The sequence below is a fragment of the Pelodiscus sinensis genome, chromosome 6, assembly GCF_052426305.1.
Source record: "Pelodiscus sinensis isolate ZL-2025 chromosome 6, ASM5242630v1, whole genome shotgun sequence".
Taxonomy (NCBI): domain Eukaryota; kingdom Metazoa; phylum Chordata; order Testudines; family Trionychidae; genus Pelodiscus; species Pelodiscus sinensis.
Window position 1 is genome coordinate 76,854,711 of NC_143057.1, and position 18,576 is coordinate 76,873,286.

The window sequence follows — 18,576 nt, forward strand, 5'->3', positions numbered from 1 at the left end:
AGAGTATACTGTGTGATTTTTTTTTTAGATAACTTGACTTATTAATAATTTAGGAAATAATACATAATACTCATTACTTGTGTCAAGCTGCAGATGCAGCAGTAGTACATGAAATGGTAAGAACTAAATCACACACTCAAACACAATAGCACTTATATTTTATTAAACTAAATATTAAATGTTACATAAATGTTTCATATTTGTAATTTCAGCTGTCTCTTATGTTCCCGCTGATGGCTGTCCTTAATTTTTTTTTAATTTTCAAATTTTATTAACTCTTAACAGATGAGTCCTCAGAACACTAAATGTACGGCATCCTTAATACTTCTACAACTAGCTCTCTTATGTTTCATTCTTGCAGCTAGACCCTGCCTCATCTTCTTGCACTGCTTATATTTGATGTTTTCCTTTTTTATCTAGGAAACAATTTCTTTAATATTCCCAGATTAGTTTCTCTTATTCCCAAAAGCCATGTCAGTTTTTCTGTGGCAAAAGTATGGGGTGATATAGTAAGGTAGGGGGTGTGTGTGTGTGTGTGTGTGTGTGTGTGTGTGTGTGTGTGTGTGTGTGTGTGTGTGTGTGTGTGTGTGTGTGTGTGTGTGTGTGTGTGTGTGTGTGTGTGTGCTGAATAATGTCGTCCCTTTTTCTTTCCAGTGTGTGTGTGTGTGTGCTGAATAATGTCGTCCCTTTTTCTTTCCAGTCCACTTCACTATTCCTTTCTATGCTGCCTGCATTCTAGGGATGTAAGCGGCTAGTGGACCTAGTCAACTAGCCGATAAGTATATGCTTATTGGATAATTGACTAGTCTCTCCCCCCGCCCTTGCTGCCTCTATCGGCAAGGGGTGGGAGGACCAGGAGCCAGCGCTGGAGGGGAGCCAGCTTAAAAGCCAGCCCCCTCCCCAGCACCATCTCTGCGGGAGAGGGGGGTAGGGAAGGCAGAGGCGCAGCAGGGGAGAGGGCATGAGCTAGGAATCAACTGGTCCCCTTGTTGTGCTTGTGCTTTTAAAATGCATTAAATGTATTAAGAGCTGCCAGGCCCCAGGAGCTAACCCTGCTGCTGCTCTGCTCTCCCCCCCCCCCCCCAGCCCCTGCATATCAACTAGTTGACAGAAATTCCATTGACTACTCCATTAGCTGATTAAATGCCATTTAACATCCTTGCTCGATTCTTTCCTATATATTGTATCTTTGTCTTTTAGGCAATGTCTTAAGTAACTCCTCTGCTCTGCTTGGCCCAGGTCCACCACCATATAAGCACAGAACAAAAACAATCCTATACAGCCTGTGTCTATTTTTTTGCATGTTACTTTAGTCTGCTGAGAAACAAAAAATAGAAAGCCCAGAAATTGTGTAAGTGAAGCAAGAGCTGGTAGGCTGGACAATCTAGAGTCATTAATTCATTCTAATGAAACTGTAAGTATATGTGTAGCATGTTTGTGAGGAGATTTTATTGTAACCTATTTTTAAGTGAGAATTTTAGAATTTTATTGATTTAAAAAAAAAATCAAAACCATTTTTTAAAATCATTGATTTTTATCCACCCTGATGTTCTGTATAAGTTGTTCTCTGCTGAGGATGTATTTGTGTTACGTTGCTTTGCAACTTTAAGGGGAGAATGCTTTTCAAGTCATTGTCAAGGGCTTCTTTATTGAAATATCAGGGTTTTTTTTTTTTCAACATATTGAAAGATGGTCATTTTAAGTTAAACCGTTTAATGAGGAGTCAAGAGTGTTGGTGGTGTGAAATGGTGAGAAGTAAACTGCAGTCTGTTTGACGGCGTGACATTAAGGTCACAAACTTAATTTTTGAGTAGAGCAGAGTAATCTTAATAATATAAAAATGGTTGCAAATAATAACATCTTACCTATCATAAATTGTTGAAAAATGTCTTTGCATGATATGCTGCCCAAGATTGAAAGTCACCATCTGACAGCCGAAAGTCTCTTATGTTACAGATCTTTACCAAGATTGCAGTTGGGGGAAAAGCATAGTTCAAATACAAGTGGAGTGGAGAATGAGTTGTATAGAACAAGCTATAGTTTATATATATTTTACTCCAAACTTGCAAAAGTGGAACCATAAAGGCTATTAACCGTGATTATATTTTCAATCTACAGTAAAACTCCGTTGGTCCGTCATCTGATGGTCCGGCACTTCTGATGGTTCGGCAGTGGTTCTTACCATTTCCTGACATGGGCGGAGGAGGGGGCTGCTCCAGCAGAGCTGGGCCTGCCGGGCTGGAGGCTGCTCAAGTGCGCTGCTGGAGGCTGCTCCAGCGGCGCAGAGTGACGGGCTGGACCAGAGCAGCCCCCTGCCTGTGGGATCCCAGTTAAACAGTTAACTGGTTAAATGTAGTGTTTAACCGGTTAACTGATTAATGGGATTTTACATCCCTAGCTCAAAAACACCTAAGAATACCTATTGGATCTAGTATGCTAAAACTACTAACTATTTTATTTTCAAGAGGATTTTACTTCATATTAGTTAACTTTGGTTAAAAAACCTGCCTTTGTCCTCCAGTGAGGACAAGGCCTCAGAGGCAATGGAGGGGTAAAGACTGGCACCTGCTTCAGGTGATACCCTGATAAAGCACTTCTTTGTGGAAATGTTGATGGGACTTCACCTGAAGATAGTAACAGATTCAAACGATGGGGGACTTAATAAGCAGAACCGGTGAGCAATAAGGATGACTTTTTACAATGGTTAGCCAGGAAATGTTCTAAACAGGGCCTTGATTCCAGCAAAGAGTTTATTTGCAACTAAGGGAGCCTCAGTCGCTGATCATTCAGTTGAAGTATGTTGTTCAGTCCTTCATTTGTTAGAAGTAGACATTTTTAGTTCCACGATTGTTGAACTAATTTCTTCCCTTTATCTCACCTCATATAGCATCTTAATTTATTTGTTTTTAGATGCTTAAATCATAGTAAGATCATCATATCATATTTTTACACATTACTTTAACATACTGTCAGCTGATATACTGAGCAAGAACTCTGATTCACTGTTGCTTGGCTGTCAATAAAGTCTCAACATTCAATTGGACCAGTGGTGTGGAGGCTGTGCAGGATTGCACAGTCTTAGGGTTGGCAGAAGTGTCAATAATGGGATTCTTCAAATACAAGCTTGCACAATTCCATTTGCTAAGAGGGTCATTAGTTTTCCTGGACTTTGCTGGGTACTGACAGGTGGTGTGATGAGAACAATGATTCATTGCAACTCTATCCAAACACTACGAGTCAACTAATGATCCAGACCTGGCCAAAACCCCTGGAAAAAGAAGTGAAGAGTTGAGTCCAAAGCAAGTGGAAGGTCTTTCACAGCAACACAAATCTAGAGCTTGCCCTGAACTTTCCACAATTTCAGATTAGGGATGTATGCGAGTAGTCAACTAGTCTATTAGTAGTTGAGTTGACAACTCACATTTCCCCCACACCTTGCAGCAGGGGTGGGGTGGGGGAACTGGAGCTGGGGATAGGGAGAGCTGTTTTAAAAGCTGGTTCCCCTCTCCACTCTGCTGCTGCTATCAGACGGGCCCAGACTTGCTCCGGCACAGCCCCTGTCTGCGGGGATCCTGGCAGGGAGCTGGGACCCCCCATGGACAGGGGCTGCTGGACCTGGAACGAGCTGGGACTAAGCAAGGTTGGCGCAGTCCTGGCTTGTGCTGGGTCTGGGAGTTACCCCGCTGCAGTTTAAATGTAACAAGTGCCTGACTGCCTGCCCTCCTGGCTCTTTCTACATTTAAACTGCAGAGCTGCAGTGGGGGTAGCTCCCAGACCTGGTGTGAGCTGGGACTAAGTGCCTTCCTCTATTGATTAATTGTGTAGTGGATAAAAATTCTGTCGACTACACGATTAGTTAAATCCCACTTCTTAACATCCCTATTTCAGAGTGCTATTTGACATCAAGTCTGGCATCACTACCAGCTATGACAACATCCTTCTGGAATTCCTGAAACATTTTGGCCCACGTGCGTACTCTTGGCTGGCTCAGCTCTTCACAAAGGTCAGCAGTGAAGGAAGACTGCTGAAAATCTAGCACGTGTATCTCCCATTATTGCTGCTTTTTCTGTCTCCCAATGTTCTAGAGCACAGGGTCTCAAACTTAATTACACCATGACCCCCTACTGTCAACAAAAACTACAACATGACCCCAGCATGAGGGACTGAAGCCTGAGCCTGCCCAAGCCCCACTGCTGTGGGTGGTGGGGCTAAAGCCCAAGCTCCACTGTCCTATATGGGAGGTCCAAGGGGGGCAATGCTGAAGCCTAATGGCTTTAAAAGCTCAGGCAGGAGGCCTGTAACCTGAGTCAAGCTTCCATGGGTGGTGGAACTTAAACTTTGGCCCTAGGCCCCAGCAAATCTAAGCCAGCCCTGGAGACCCTATTGAAATGGGGTTGCAACACACTTTGGGGTCTAGGGATGTAAGCAACTAGTTGACTACCCAATAAGCAAATGCTTATCAGGTAGTTGAGTAGGAACTTGAGTAGTCCATCCACCTCCCCCCCCCTCCATCTCCCCCTCACGTTGCTGCATCTATCAGAAAGTCAGCAAGGGTGAGAGCACGAGCTGATGCTGGGGGGAGCCATCTTAAAATCCAGTCCCCCCACCCCGAGTACTATCTCCGTGGGGGGCAGTGGGGATATGGCACAAGTGGGGATTGAAACAGCCCTGCTGGTGCGGGTCCCACTGCTGCTCCTCTCCCTTTGGAATGTACAAGAGCTGCCTGTGGCTCTTGTATGTTTCAAAGGAAGAAGCACAGAGGGGAACCCATGCCAGAGGGGACTGCTTTGCTCCCCCTGGCACGGTTCCCTCTGCCTCTCTCCCTTTAAAATGTGCAAGAGTTACTGTGGCTCTTGTACATTTCAAAGACAGTGGAAATCCATGGTGTCTCTGCTGTTGAAATATACAAGAGCTGCAGGTAGCTCCTGTACATTTCAGAGGGAGAGGTGTAGTGAGATAGCAAGTGCCCCCCTTAGTGACTACTGGATTAGCTGATTAATCAAAATTTAACATCCCTATTGGTGTCTCAACCCATGTTTGAGAACTGCTGTTTGAGAGCACCCAATTTTACTGTCAACACCAGAGGTGGAAGACATCTGGAATGTTGATCAAGTAGTCTTTCCACAAGATCTAAGCATTTGCAATCAAGTACTTGCTCTAGTAACACCAAACAAAAATAGTTATGTCGTGTGAAAATTGTGTAGAGTGAAATTTAATTTAAAAAATTTTGTCATTTGATTTTTTTTATTTTCAGATAGTAAGGGATCAAAATTTGGTCAAGGACAAACAATACAAAGACATTATTAATATAGCCAAAGAATTATAGACTGTATGGTCAGTGTTTGACTTTAAAATTATACCACCCCAAATTGCCATCAAAGTGATTTTAATTTATCCCTTGAATAATTAAAGTTGGGAACAACTGCTATTTAAAAGCTAGAATTGCAGCTTTCTTGGGCTACGTCTGTACTTACCCATGGAATGACACTTTGGATGTAGATCTTCTGGTGTTGATTTAGTGGGACTAGTAAGTACCTGGTAAATCAAATACTGAGGGCACCCTTGTCAGTACCAGTACTTCCCTTACTCCTCACGAGATGAGAAGTCGACAGGAGCATTTCTTTTGTTGACCTGCTGTAGGGATGGTGACAAAGTTCAAATCAGGGTACGTTGACTCCAGCTACGCAATTAATGTAGTTGGAGTTGAGTATCTTAATTCAAACTTATCCCCTAGCCTAGACCTGGCCTTAACAAAAGTTATAAATTGTTAACCCTGCAGAGTAGTGAAGTGTCAACTGTTAAAATCATGTCAGAATTGAAGAAAGCACAAAAACCATGATAATAATCTGTGACATAATTTTGAGGCCTGAAGGTGTGATATCTTGTGAAATGCCATGGCCAGAAATAAATGGCTTGTACTACTGGAAAGCAGTGAAATACCTGTTTTCTTGGATGTATTTCTGGTACAGTACTAAGGATTCATGAGCTGTAGACAGGACACTTATTACTGGTCTAGCAGTGCCTTTTTTAGAACAAATCTAAGACTGAGTGTAGCAGGATTCAGATAATTTAATGAAACTGATGTAGTGAGCCTTTCTTTTGTTGTGTGTTAAACTTAATTGGACTTCCTATAAAAAGTTGCTTTTAAAGTGTATACCTCAGCATTTTTACATATCCTGAGTTGGCTTATTCCTCCACAGGGTGTGATAGGTGTACAGCTTGTGGTTACCATGGTGATGGCAAGTGTGATACAGAAGATCATCCCTCACTATTCTCTAGCTCGTTGGCTTCTCTGTAGTGGCAGGTAAGATAAGAAATAAGTACTTGTTACAGTGCGTATATATATATCTGTGGTGACACGTGTTATGGAGTCTAGAAATCGGAAAATTAAACTAATCAGGAAAGGTTTCAACTGTTGCCAACAGAATGCAAATACCTGCATCATTTGCACATGATGTAGAAGATTATAATACAGTAAAACTCCGATGGTCCGGCATCTGACGGTCCGGTACTCCTGATGGTCCGGCACCATCAGGAAGCCGGAAGTGCTCCGAGCAGCCGGACCATTGGAGCTGCTCTGCCCCCAGCTTCCCCAATTCAGCCGCTGCTAAAACTGACCAGCGCTGAATCTGGGAAGCAGGGGGCAGAACAGCTGGAGTGCTGCCGGGTAGGTCCAGTAGCGCTGTCCCTCGGGGCTGTGGGACCAACCCGGCAGCACCCCAGCTGTCCCGGATTCAGCCGCTGCTGAAATTGACCAGCGGCTGACTCCAGGAAGTCCGAGAGAGAGCTGCTCTGCCCCAGCTTCCTGGAATCAGCCGCTGGTCAGTTTGAGCAGCAGCTGACTTGGGGACACCTTGGGCAGAGCAGCTGGGGTGCTGCTGGGTTGGTCCCCGCAGCGCCGAGGTTTGGCGCTACTGGACCAACCCAGCAGCCTTCCAGCTGCTCTGCCCCAGGTGTCCTGCTTCAGCCGCTGCAGAAACTGACCAGGGCTGACTCCAGGAAGCCTGGGGCAGAGCAGCTCTGCCTCTGGCTTTCTGGAGTCAGCCACTGATCAGTTTCTGCAGCGGCTGACTTGGGGACACAGGGGCAGAGCAGCTGGGGTGCTGCCGGCTTGGTCTCGTGGGCACCAAGGGTCGGCGCTTCCGGACCAACCCGGCAGCACTCCAGCTGCTCTGCTGCAGGCGTCCCGATTCAGCCACTGCTGAAACTGACCAGGAGCAGCTGAATCAGGGACTCCTGGAGCAGAGCCGGACTATCAGAAGGGAGGGTTATGAGGGAGTCTGGGGTAGCATTCCACCCACCCCATCCCAGACCCATCATAGCCCCCCCCCTTCTGATAGTCCAGCATAACTGATAATCCGGCACCTCCTGGTTCCTAAACTTGCCGGATTATCGTAAGTTTACTGTATTGTGATATTAGACCATAGACTGAATATATAATAAAATTCTCATTGTAAAGGAACAGTATTAAGTTTGTTATACAGTTAAGCATTCTGTTAGTTGACTGACATTTTTTCTTTGAGACGAGCTGTACAACACTTTCTAATACTGTATTAAGGTTCTGCTTAGTCTTTGCTGTCCAACAGTGATCAACTTTTCTCTGCAATTATTGTGTATACCTAATGATTTTTCTCTTACTTTGCCTTACATATAAGGTATATTTAGAAATTTACGAAAATCATATTTTCTGATTACTTCATAGGACAAGATTTGTGTAAATTTCAGTATCATGCAGCTTCGCAACAATAGATCAAACAGACATAATGGGTTGCAAAGGGAACATTCCCAATATGATTGTTTCCATAATAAGTAAGAACAGCAGCTGCTGTGAATATAAATCTTTGAATTTTAGAAAGATGTAGTTGGTTTATTCTTCCAGAGAAACTCTACATCATTACAAAATGCTATATTGTTTCTCATTGATGGGATTCTTCAGATTTTAACAATAACCTTCCAAGTTATCTGTTATAAGTTCCAAATGATAATTTTTTAGTGATTTCTGAAGAAGTATACCGTTGGTTTATAAGTACATTTTCCAGGCACCTTGTCAATATTTTACATGATTTCCCACTAGGAGTGTAAAATCTAGATTTATCAGTTAACTGGTTAAATATTTTCACTGTATTTAAAAAAAAAAAAAAAAAAAAAACCTTAATTCAGTTAAGGACCTGAAGAACACCATGTAAATCTTCTAGTATTTTATATATTGAGTAATCCAGTATTTCAATATTGCCACTATTTTTGGCAGAAGTGAATACTGAAGAGCCCTAGGAAAAATGGAGTACATATAATATAGATATTTAAAAACAAAGTGTATTTAAAGATTCTTCTGCTTCTTGCACTAAGGCACGTTGCTATGAAAATTCCATTGTAATGGATCTGTGGACCTGAGCACAAGAAAGAATAGAAAAAACTTTGCTTTTTTTCCCTAAGGGTGTGTCTAGACTACATGCCTCCTTCGACGGAGGCATGTAGATTAGCCAGATCGGAAGAGGGAAATGAAGCCGCGATTAAAATAATCGCGGCTTCATTTAAATTTAAATGGCTGCCCCGATCTGCCGATCAGCTGTTTGTCGGCAGATCGGGGGAGTCTGGACGCGATGCCCCGACAAAGAAGCCTTTCTTCATCGACACAGGTAAACCTGGTTTCACGAGGCTTACCTGTGTCGATGAAGAAAGGCTTCTTTGTCGGGGCATCGCGTCCAGACTCCCCCGATCTGCCGACAAACAGCTGATCGGCAGATCGGGGCAGCCATTTAAATTTAAATGAAGCCGCGATTATTTTAATCGCGGCTTCATTTCCCTCTTCCGATCTGGCTAATCTACATGCCTCCGTCGAAGGAGGCATGTAGTCTAGACACACCCTAAGTGATAAGGTCTACAGGTGCCCTGCCCTTTTAGACGCATTGGATCATCCAGAGTAGAGATGGAAACTGACATCCAGTACTTGGGATTGTTCTCGTTTGGGGAATTTCCTCAATAGGAGAAAGTGTTGTTGTCTTTTCCTCAACGTATTTTTAATACAGTCCATAATTTAGGAAAGTTGACTTTATTCTTATGGTGAAAGTTGCTGCAACTAGGATGAACTTCAGGGGACAGGCTGTTATGTACCATTTACAATGTAAGCCCTCATCTTACCACACAGGCTATTTCCCTATTGTTAGTGACCAACTGATCTGATTCTAACCCTCTAATTACAAGCAGATTGAACAGATATGTTGACTTAAATTTTCTTTTAAATTTCTCCCTGACCGCACAAGTTCCGTGTTTCTGAATGTAAATGTGACTGATAAATCCGCTCACCATCTGACTGAGAATGAACTTTTTTTAGTGTGTGTGTAAACACTCTTGGTTTTGGAGCTGAAGGGCCCAGGGTTCTAGTCCATTACAATATGGCATAGAAAATAGGGATGCGGACTTATACACAGCTAACCAATGAGCCTAAGTTCATCGGTTGATATTTATGGTTACACATAACTCCTCACCCCAATGTTGCTGTCTCTGCTGGGGAGAGGGACCAGGTGGTTCTGCAAGAGCTGCCTCCCCTGTATGTAAACGTGTTTATTTAAATAAATACATTTTAACATCCCTAATAGATGATAGGATCACTTGAAGAGTTGGCCTGCTTCATCTTCTCCATACTTTCTGTTCCAGAATAACTTCCACTTGTTGACAATTTAGTCTGGAGTAAAAGTGACTTCATTCCAAAATAACATCCACACAAGGGAAGTTATTCTACAGTAATGTCTGGCATAGCTATTCCATTTTCCTCCATTTAGATGAGACCTTAATTGTTGTATTTGTAGTATCAATTTTAATCAGTTCTGTATTTTAAATTTTAATAGAAAAGTTCCTTGCATATTAAGACTTTTAATGCATTCTCTTACTAGCTTAGGATCTGATCAACTCAAGTACTTGTATTTGTTTGGAAAGTTTTTTCTGTTCATCTCAAAAAGAAATGAAGGTTTATCTTTAATAGTTTCAAGGCTCAGTTTCCTGCCACTCCCCCTATCCCAAACACAAAGGTGAAATGTTTCTTAGAGAAGCAGCAATTAGAAGTAGTTTTCATATTGAATTTATAACTCTCACTTATGTATGAAAATTTAATTACTCTTGTTTTGTGTGTTAACTTGAAACTTCTCTTTTAGTTTACGATGGTATCAACATCCAACTGAAGAAGAATTACGAATTCTTGCAGGGAAACAACAAAAGGGGAAAAGCAAAAAAGATAGGTAAATGTTTTATTTAATAATCTTATGCACTTTAACATACTGTGTGCAGTGACTTATTTGTAATCTGATTTTGCTGAGACATCCTTTTCAATGCCATAGTATAATTATGTAATATAATAAGTAGGTAGGTCATTGCTTAAGTGCAAGTTGTGTTGTCATTCTATTTTTAATTTACTTTAAATTAATTTTTAATAAACTTTGAAAGTGTTTGGTTCAGTCTTCAAGAAATGGCCCAGATTTGAATTTTTAAAAAAGGAATTGCGTCAGCATAGCCATTCATCATAGTATCTGTCTCAAATTCATGTTGCATTCTAGCATCCTGTTTACTTTGGTTGCTGCAAATGTACATTGAATTGGGAGATTGATATATTCTCTTGTAACTCAAAGGACATTCATAAAGTTTTGTTACCAGACAAATGATCTTATATTCATTCACAAACTACATTTGTGTTCTATTCACTGGATGTGAAAAGTTTCTATTATTGCTTAGCTTTACCTTCCAACTTCTGTTGATGTTCAACTTGAAAATCTGTAGTTCATGCAAATTTGAAAATAAAGATTAACAATTTATGCAGTATATTCTTAATTTGTACAGCTTTAATATTTAAACTTCTGTCATCATTAAGCTGTTATCTCATTTCTGGACTTTGTTATAATAAATTAAAGCAAAAATAACAAATTAACATATAAATAATATATCAAGATTGATATGTATTCATGTGAATATTTATCAATCATTGATACTTAATAGCAATCTGAATAGTTGCTACACCAAAACATTCAAGATTTGAGTCAACATGGCTGAACTGCATATCTCACTAATACAAGCCATAAAAAGCAAGGAAAGAAGCAGCTAAGTCACTCAGTACCCATCTACTGTCCAATCAGTAGCCTCTCTCAACTTGAACTTCCATCTACCATCTGTAGCCTGCATATTTACACTGTCCTTCAGAAGTAGTCATGAACCTTCAGCTCTGATAGGGAATATAATAATCAGTATGTGCATACATACATGCTCCAGTTCATGGATGGGTTTGTAGTAAAGATCAGCAAATACTAACAAAACACCATAGTTAGTTGAAAAGATTGTTCAGTTCATTTATGCAATACATTTTCCTTGTCACATTGCCATTCCCTCTTGTTCCCACATTGGAGGTTCTTAACCAAATGCAGCAGAAACAAACAAAGGGCTGTCCAAATGCACTTTGCTGATGAGGACCTACTGGCCATGAACATTGTTTTGTTACACCTGGCAAACTGTAAAAAATTCCTCTTGCACCCTATTTCTCCAAACTTTCTCCCAGATTTTAAGTGTAATTTCTGTCGTTTCCCTTACAATAAAAAAGAGACATGAATGAATACACTGTACTTGCACTTCTGTAAGGTCTAGCTCCAAATTTTATAGATCATGATCACCACAGAGTAAGAACTGAGGCCTTCAGGTCATGCCATCGCAAGAGCATTTTGTTTTTTAAAGAGAGACCGTAGTTTGGCTAACAGCTACAAAACACCATAAGAACATCAAAGCAAAATAATTTGGAAATTCTAAAATAATAGGTTTCTTTAAAAAAACAATATCAGAGTGAAGCAAACATGATGTAAGTGAATGCGTTATAAAAAGTTACAAGCACCAAAGACATGTTTAAAGAGTCTGATAAAAAGGGAAGCTGTTCCCTGTGCAATATATTACAAAATTCCATTGAATTCAACAGATTTCACTTGAATAGAAAAATAGTGCCTTCAAAAATATTTCCTATTCATGTCCCTTCAATTATTCTTATGCTCTTTTAAGTTTCTCAAGGGGAAAGAACCAGTAAGGTCTATATTCAAGAATTTTAGTATAAAATAATCTATTCAAAACCAGAAGAATTCAATGATTATAAGTATTGCCACAATCTCTAGAGCATCAGATACAAAAATGTAACACCAGATAAGTTTGTCCTAGATCCTATCTTCCTACATTTACCTTACTATATTTGAATGTGTAGTTAATACATTTTGCAAGATTCTGGAGTTCTGTGAAGCAGATTCCTTTTCCTCTAGAGACATTGGAGAAGCCCAACAGGTTTAGCTTCCTTTTAGTTTGTCACCACCAGTTCCCCATTTCATTTACTCAAATAAGGCAGTGCAACCCTGGAACAGTCTAGCAATCACATTCAAAAAATTAATTGACCCTACATTTATATACTTAAATACGGGGGAGGAGGGCAAGGTTTCAGTGTGTGTTTGGTTGTTCTTAAAGTAAAAAAGGAATTATAGTATCTCTGCAGAAATGATTGGTATATTCATTAGATATTCCATGTCAAAGACTTAACTTTAAATTAAAGGTTACTAAATCACATATCACACCAACCTAAGCCATAAAAAAGCCATTGGTGCTGGTGTTCCAGCCTCGCTGGGAGGAGTAAGCATGGAGCTGTAGCACCAGCACAGTCTCCCTGCTGTGTGTGGGGAAGCCCCAAACCTGTGGCCCACCTACAAGATGGTTGCTAGTGTTCCGCGGACCACACTTTGAGAACCACTGTCTTTTATAACTTAAAGCAAGGTAATGTACATCTCATTTTCCTGGCGCAAGCCTGTAATGAGCTTGCTTCTCATGTAATCATACTGAAAAGAGATGGAATCATCAGGCAGGTGAAAGGGGCTGACTGGGGGCATATCCCCCTCACCAGGGCTGCCCCAGCCCCAAGACTCCCATCCGCCAGGTGCCCTTTGGGGGGGCCTGAAGTTTCCCCTCCCACCATTTAATACAAGAACATTGCTGGCTGTTCCTTTCATTAGGGAGTGAGGAGAAAGTGCAGTTTGCTGCATTCCTTATCCCTACTGGAAAGCGGAGGGGGTTGACAAACCTGGATCCGCCTGTAGCCTCCGCTGTGCTTGCTGGAGCTGTAGGAACATTGGCAAGGTGGTTCTCACCTGGCCCCAAACTGCTGTGCTGAGAGAGAGCTGGGGTTGTGCTTTCTCCCTAGGGCTGCCTGCATACCAAAACCCTAGCCCCATCCTAGAGAAATGATTCAAATAAAGCATTTACATTTTATCCCCCCCCCCCCCCCAAAAAAAGCGTTAACGTCCATAGCAATGTTGGGTAAATTTTCTTGTATAAAATAAGAAAATGACACTTGGTGGCAACTCTAGATTTCTCTTACTGCAGTTTTCTGTATTGTAGACCTGAGTGATAGATTCTAAACCTAGTTAACTAACTAAACAAGCCCTATGGATTAGTTATGCAAAACGTTTTTTTCCCTAGCGATATCCGCCATAGCAAACAGCTTTGGATTTACTTATCAAATCACACTTATATTAAAGGCATAGGGAGAGTCTTGAAGAATGATGCATTGCAAAGTGAATTATTTAAGTTACTAACCAGTTGATCCACTCCTCCATATCCACATCTTCATCCACATAATTTTCTTCCAATAAGCAGCTTTCTTTATGATATTTCATTCCTGTAACTAGGCTCTGCATCTTCTTCCTGCATTGCTTATTCTTGGCACATTATCCTTTTTTATCCACAGACAGAATTTCTTCAGAATATTCTCAGATCAGGTCCTTTCTTACACGCAGAAGCCATGACAGTTTTTCTGTAGCAAAAGTATGGGGACTATAGGAAACTATGTGTGTGCTGAATAATATCTTCCTTTTTTTCTTCTAGTCTACTCCACTGCTCCTTTCTGAGCTCCCATTCCTATATATTGTCTTTCTGTCTTAACTAACTCCTCCACTGTGCTTGGCCAATGTCAACCACCATATAAGCACAGAACAAAAAAAAACAACTTTATCCATCTTGTGTCTTTCTTTGCACATGTTACTTTTTAATCTACTAAGAAACAGAAATTGAAAGCCCAAAACTTTCAAGAAGCAAGAGCTAGTAGTTAGGCTGACCAGACTAGAGCCATTAATTCATTGTTGTGAGACTTCAAGTATATATGGAGCATTTTTATGATGAGATTTAATCATAGCTTATTTTTAAATGAGAAATTAGTATTATTACTTAAAAAAAAAAATCTGGTTTAAATAAAAATCCTGGGTGGTTTTTTTGTTACTAAAAAAAATGATTTTTATCTCTAGTAAAAAAGATTTTCTAGAACCCTAGTATGCACACTCAGCCAGGTATCTAAAAGTCTAGCCTGTGCATACAGTTTGTACAGGGGACACATTCTCATTTGCTGGGCTCGCCGAACTGCGGCGAGCCCCACTCACCAGCAATGCTGCACATGGACAGATTGTTCTGCGCATGCGCAGATCGCCTGAACCCAGCTCTTCTGGGTTGCAATCTACTTGCCATGGGCAAGTAGATTGCATTATTTGTCGAGCCCTGCTCATTTGCACCAGTTTCGTGGAGAGGCAGAATTTTGAATGAGGGCAATACTTGGAGAAGGTTGGCCCTGCAGTTGCAACTTAGTTAATCTTGATGCTTGATGTACAAGTCAGGAAAGAATATGACACTTATATAGACTATGCTGTGTCTGCAGTTATGAGGATAATAAACAGAGTAAGGTTTTGCTAAAATAAGCAGGTATGACAGTTTTTGTTAGTCTCTAAGGACCATTTGTTGTTTAAGTTTTTTGTTGTACTATGAGTGTGTTGGGGAAGAAAATAAAACCCACAGCAGCGAGTCTCAGAGCCTGAGTCTATAGACTCAAGCTTTTGTTATGGTGCTAAAAATAGCAGTACAGGTTGCATCTCTATAAACCAGAACTCTCTTGTCCACCAACATCCAGGATCAGAGAGTCCCGGTGCACTGCGAGGGTTGGGGTGGTCATGGAGCCCTGCACTATGGAGAGGTGAGGGGATACGACTCAACTGGGTTGGGGGGGAGATGCAGGTGCACATCTTGGCTGGGTTGGGGACACGCACACGGGAGCTGACTCTCAGCTGCGTTACAGGGGGAATCAGCCTAGTGGGGGGAGAGGGACAGGATGGGAGGGGGCAGCAGCAAGTGGGACCAGAGATGACCTCTCATCGTCTGAAAAAATCCTTCATCTGGGTCCAGTCAGATGCCAAGGGTGCCAGACCAGGGAGCTCCAACCTGTATGGACATTCTGACTCAGGCTCTGAGGCCCAGCTTGCTTCCTGGATATCAAGGCCTAAGATCCATCTTGGGTGGGAATGTCTACACTCCTTTTTTTAGCACTGCAGGCCAAGCTCCACAAGCCTGAGTCCATATTCCTCGATTCAGATATGCTGCTGCAATTTATTTTACCGTATAGACTATGATGTGAAAGTGTAACCATGCATACGGTTAATTGATGAGCCTGAACTCGTCAGTTAACATTTACGGTTACACGTAGACTCCCGGTACATGCCAGGAGCCAGCTTTAAAATGGCTTCTGGAGCACACTGGCTCCTGGGGAGCCACCTGTCACCCCATGCTGCTGCCTTTGTAAAAATTCAAGTTACATGGATACTTAATTATACTCCTTTTAACTTAATTTTAATATAGACATACCATATTAGGCTTCAAGACTGCATAGAGTTCTAGACCCAGTAAGTGCTTGTATACATTTTATTCAGATATTAACAGAATGTTGAAAGCAAATGTTTCTCCTTTTTTTCCTCACTCAGAGCTTTTCTGTCCTGCTGATCCACATTTTCTTCCAATAGCACTTGCTATATTCAAAGCTGGATAACTGATCATTAATTCTAGCAAATATTCTCAGCAGCTTACAAACTCCAGCTGATAGATGGTTTTCTTTCGGCATGACTTTAACACTGCTTTCTGTCCGTCTCTTGCTGAGATATCTAAGCCTCACCTTTGAAGTCTCAGATTGGCATTGTTTCATACTTTAGACTCGCATGTACAGTCAGAGTAGTATTTCAGACTTTGACATGGTAAACCTAATAAACATGTTCATCTAATTTATTATCTAGATGTATGTAGATGTAAACACAGATTGCATTTTTATATATAAAAAACTTCAAATAACAAAAAATGTTCATCATACAACAACTTTTAAAGAGCTTATTGTGGAAATCTAGGTAATGTTATAATAGTGGTTAGAGCAGTAGTCCCCAAACTTTTGGGGCTGCCAGGCGCCTGGGGGCGGGGCCGCTCACACGCCGGGCACCTGGGAGCGGGGCCACACGTGCCCGGGGCGGGGCTGCACACGTCCCTGGGGGCAGGGCCACCCAAACGCTGCATGCCTGGAGCTGGTGTCACCCATGCGCCGCACTCCTGGGGCTGGCACCACAAGTGTGCTGCATGCCCGGGGGGGGGGGGGGCGCCCATACACCGTGCGTCCGGGGCCGGAACAGCCCATGTCCCGTGCTCCCAGGGGCAGGGCCACCACCATCCATGCGCTGTGTGCCTGGAGCTGGCGCCTGCGCCACGCGCCCAAGAGCTGGCAGCGCCCATGCGCTGCCGCCCAGTAGCGGGGCCACCCGTGCTGCGTGCCCGGGGCTGGCGCCACCCTTATGCCGTGCGCCCCGGTCGGAGCCGGCACAGCCCTCGCGCTGCTCACCTGGGGACAGGGCCGCCCATGTGCTGCGCGCCTGGGGCTGGCGCCGTTCATGCACCCAGGGGCTGGCACCACCTATGCGCTGCGTGCCTGGGGGTGGGCCGGCCCTCATCATTTGGTGGGCGCACAGAAATGGCCCGGTGGGCGCCATGGCGCCTGCGGGCGCCGCGTTGGGGACCACTGGGTTAGAGTTTTGATTTGTTGTGTGCTTGCCTTTTACAGAAAATACAATGGTCACATTGAAAATAAACTACAAACCATTCCTAAGGATATTGATCTTCATCTGGAAACAAAGTCAGTTACTGAAGTGGATACTTTAGGTAAGGATACATTTTTTTTAAATTGGTCGCATGTTGTCCCAAATATATTCTGTGATTAATATCTTTTCCACCACGTACATATTTTTGGATATACACTAGAATATTTCTATGGCTAATGAAAGTAAAAACAGAACTCATTATAAAGAAGGAAATTAACTGACCACTTGTTTGAGGTCTCAGACTCTGCATTAAAGAGAATGGGTGTGAGAATTCCAGCATAAAGGAAATGTATTACTACAATGAACATCTCTAAGAGAACACTGGAAAGGATCAGTTCATACACGGTGTACTTTAAAATGTGACAAAATATGGTCGTAAGCTAGTGTGTGAAAATGAAATAATTGGTGGATGTGGAAAATAAACTTTTTTTTACAGATAAAACCACTAGACGTATATAGGGAGTGGTTGGGGAAATCTCAACATCTAAGACAGATATCTGAAATTCTAAAGTAAAATATTTAGAAATCACAAGGAGATGCTGGACAAACAAGCCAGATACAAATAACTTAAGCTCCTGTAATGGAGGTTGTATCCCTCAAGTATAGCTATTAATGGAATTATGTGGTACTTGGAAGCAGACACCATACAGAGCGTAACTTGGCCAATTATGATTAAAATGTTTAATTGCACAATGTTTGAAAAGTTTCTGAGCAAGGAAAGAATTTACAAATGTCAGTAAGTATGAAATAAGATGACTATTATTCTGAAGAGCTTTCCTGACAATAATGCAAAGTTCTGTCAGAAAAAGATGGTGATTAGAAGAACATCTGGAGATCTTAGACTGTCATTTTTAAAAAAGGATTAAATTATAATAGATTTTTTTATTCTGCTATAAGTGTTGCCCACACAGAATTGCACTCAATTACAAATAACATAGTTGTTTTGGTTACAGTTAACTTGTAGATAAGTGCTTTGCCTTAGTTTCTGAAATTGTAAGACATAAAGGGGCTAGGGGACGGTGGTTGTTCATTTTTTACATTTTAGAGTTAGGAGCTGAACTTTGATGCAATTGTTTAAGTTCAGTGGAGAGAAGTTCTCTTTGTGCAAACCACCTGATATTCAGGAGGCATGGCGTGACAGTGGTTTCTAGCCAAATAATTTCAGATTATTTTGCAAGCCGATAGAGGCCATAAAAATCTTGAATAAAAACCAATGTTTTGATTTTTTTTTTTTTTTTTTTTAATGTGGGGAAGCAGTTCCATACAATGTTAAGCATACGTTACAGGTTACATCGTTAAGCACTCAGATGACAAAATATCACATAGGTGGAACCCAAACTATTTGGTGCTTTGTCTTCAATTGCAGCTCAAATTACATTGGAAGTCACTTCATATTTTGGAATTGGGTGCAGGACTATCCCTTCAGAAAGCAATCCCAGCAGTGCATAAAACCTGAATACTAAATAATATTTCATAATAGTTTGCATTAGATTAGGACTCTGAATGGAATTCATGTGTTAGCTCTATGTTCTTTGTGTCACAATAACTGGGCCCAGAAATGACACAAACCTTAAAAAGTACAGAAGTGCAAAAGCACTATTTTGCCACTGTTGCTACTTGGATATAT

General features: G+C 41.7%; 1 protein-coding gene across 7 annotated transcripts in view; it reads left to right on the forward strand.

Annotated features, from left to right (window-relative positions):
- Nucleotides 1–18,576, forward strand: part of TMEM161B (transmembrane protein 161B) — an 85,421-nt gene that overhangs the window by 26,868 nt on the left and 39,977 nt on the right. For 5 of the 7 annotated variants that reach the window (XM_075932185.2, XM_075932184.2, XM_075932178.2 and 2 more), the window contains 3 exons: nt 6,201–6,304; nt 10,149–10,232; nt 16,913–17,010. In XM_075932185.2, the coding sequence (XP_075788300.2) occupies nt 6,201–6,304; nt 10,149–10,232; nt 16,913–17,010 (286 nt within the window). Of the gene's footprint in view, nt 1–3,888; nt 4,004–6,200; nt 6,305–10,148; nt 10,233–16,912; nt 17,011–18,576 lie in introns of all 7 variants that reach the window. The other 2 variants (XM_075932182.2, XM_075932183.2) reach the window with 1 other exon arrangement.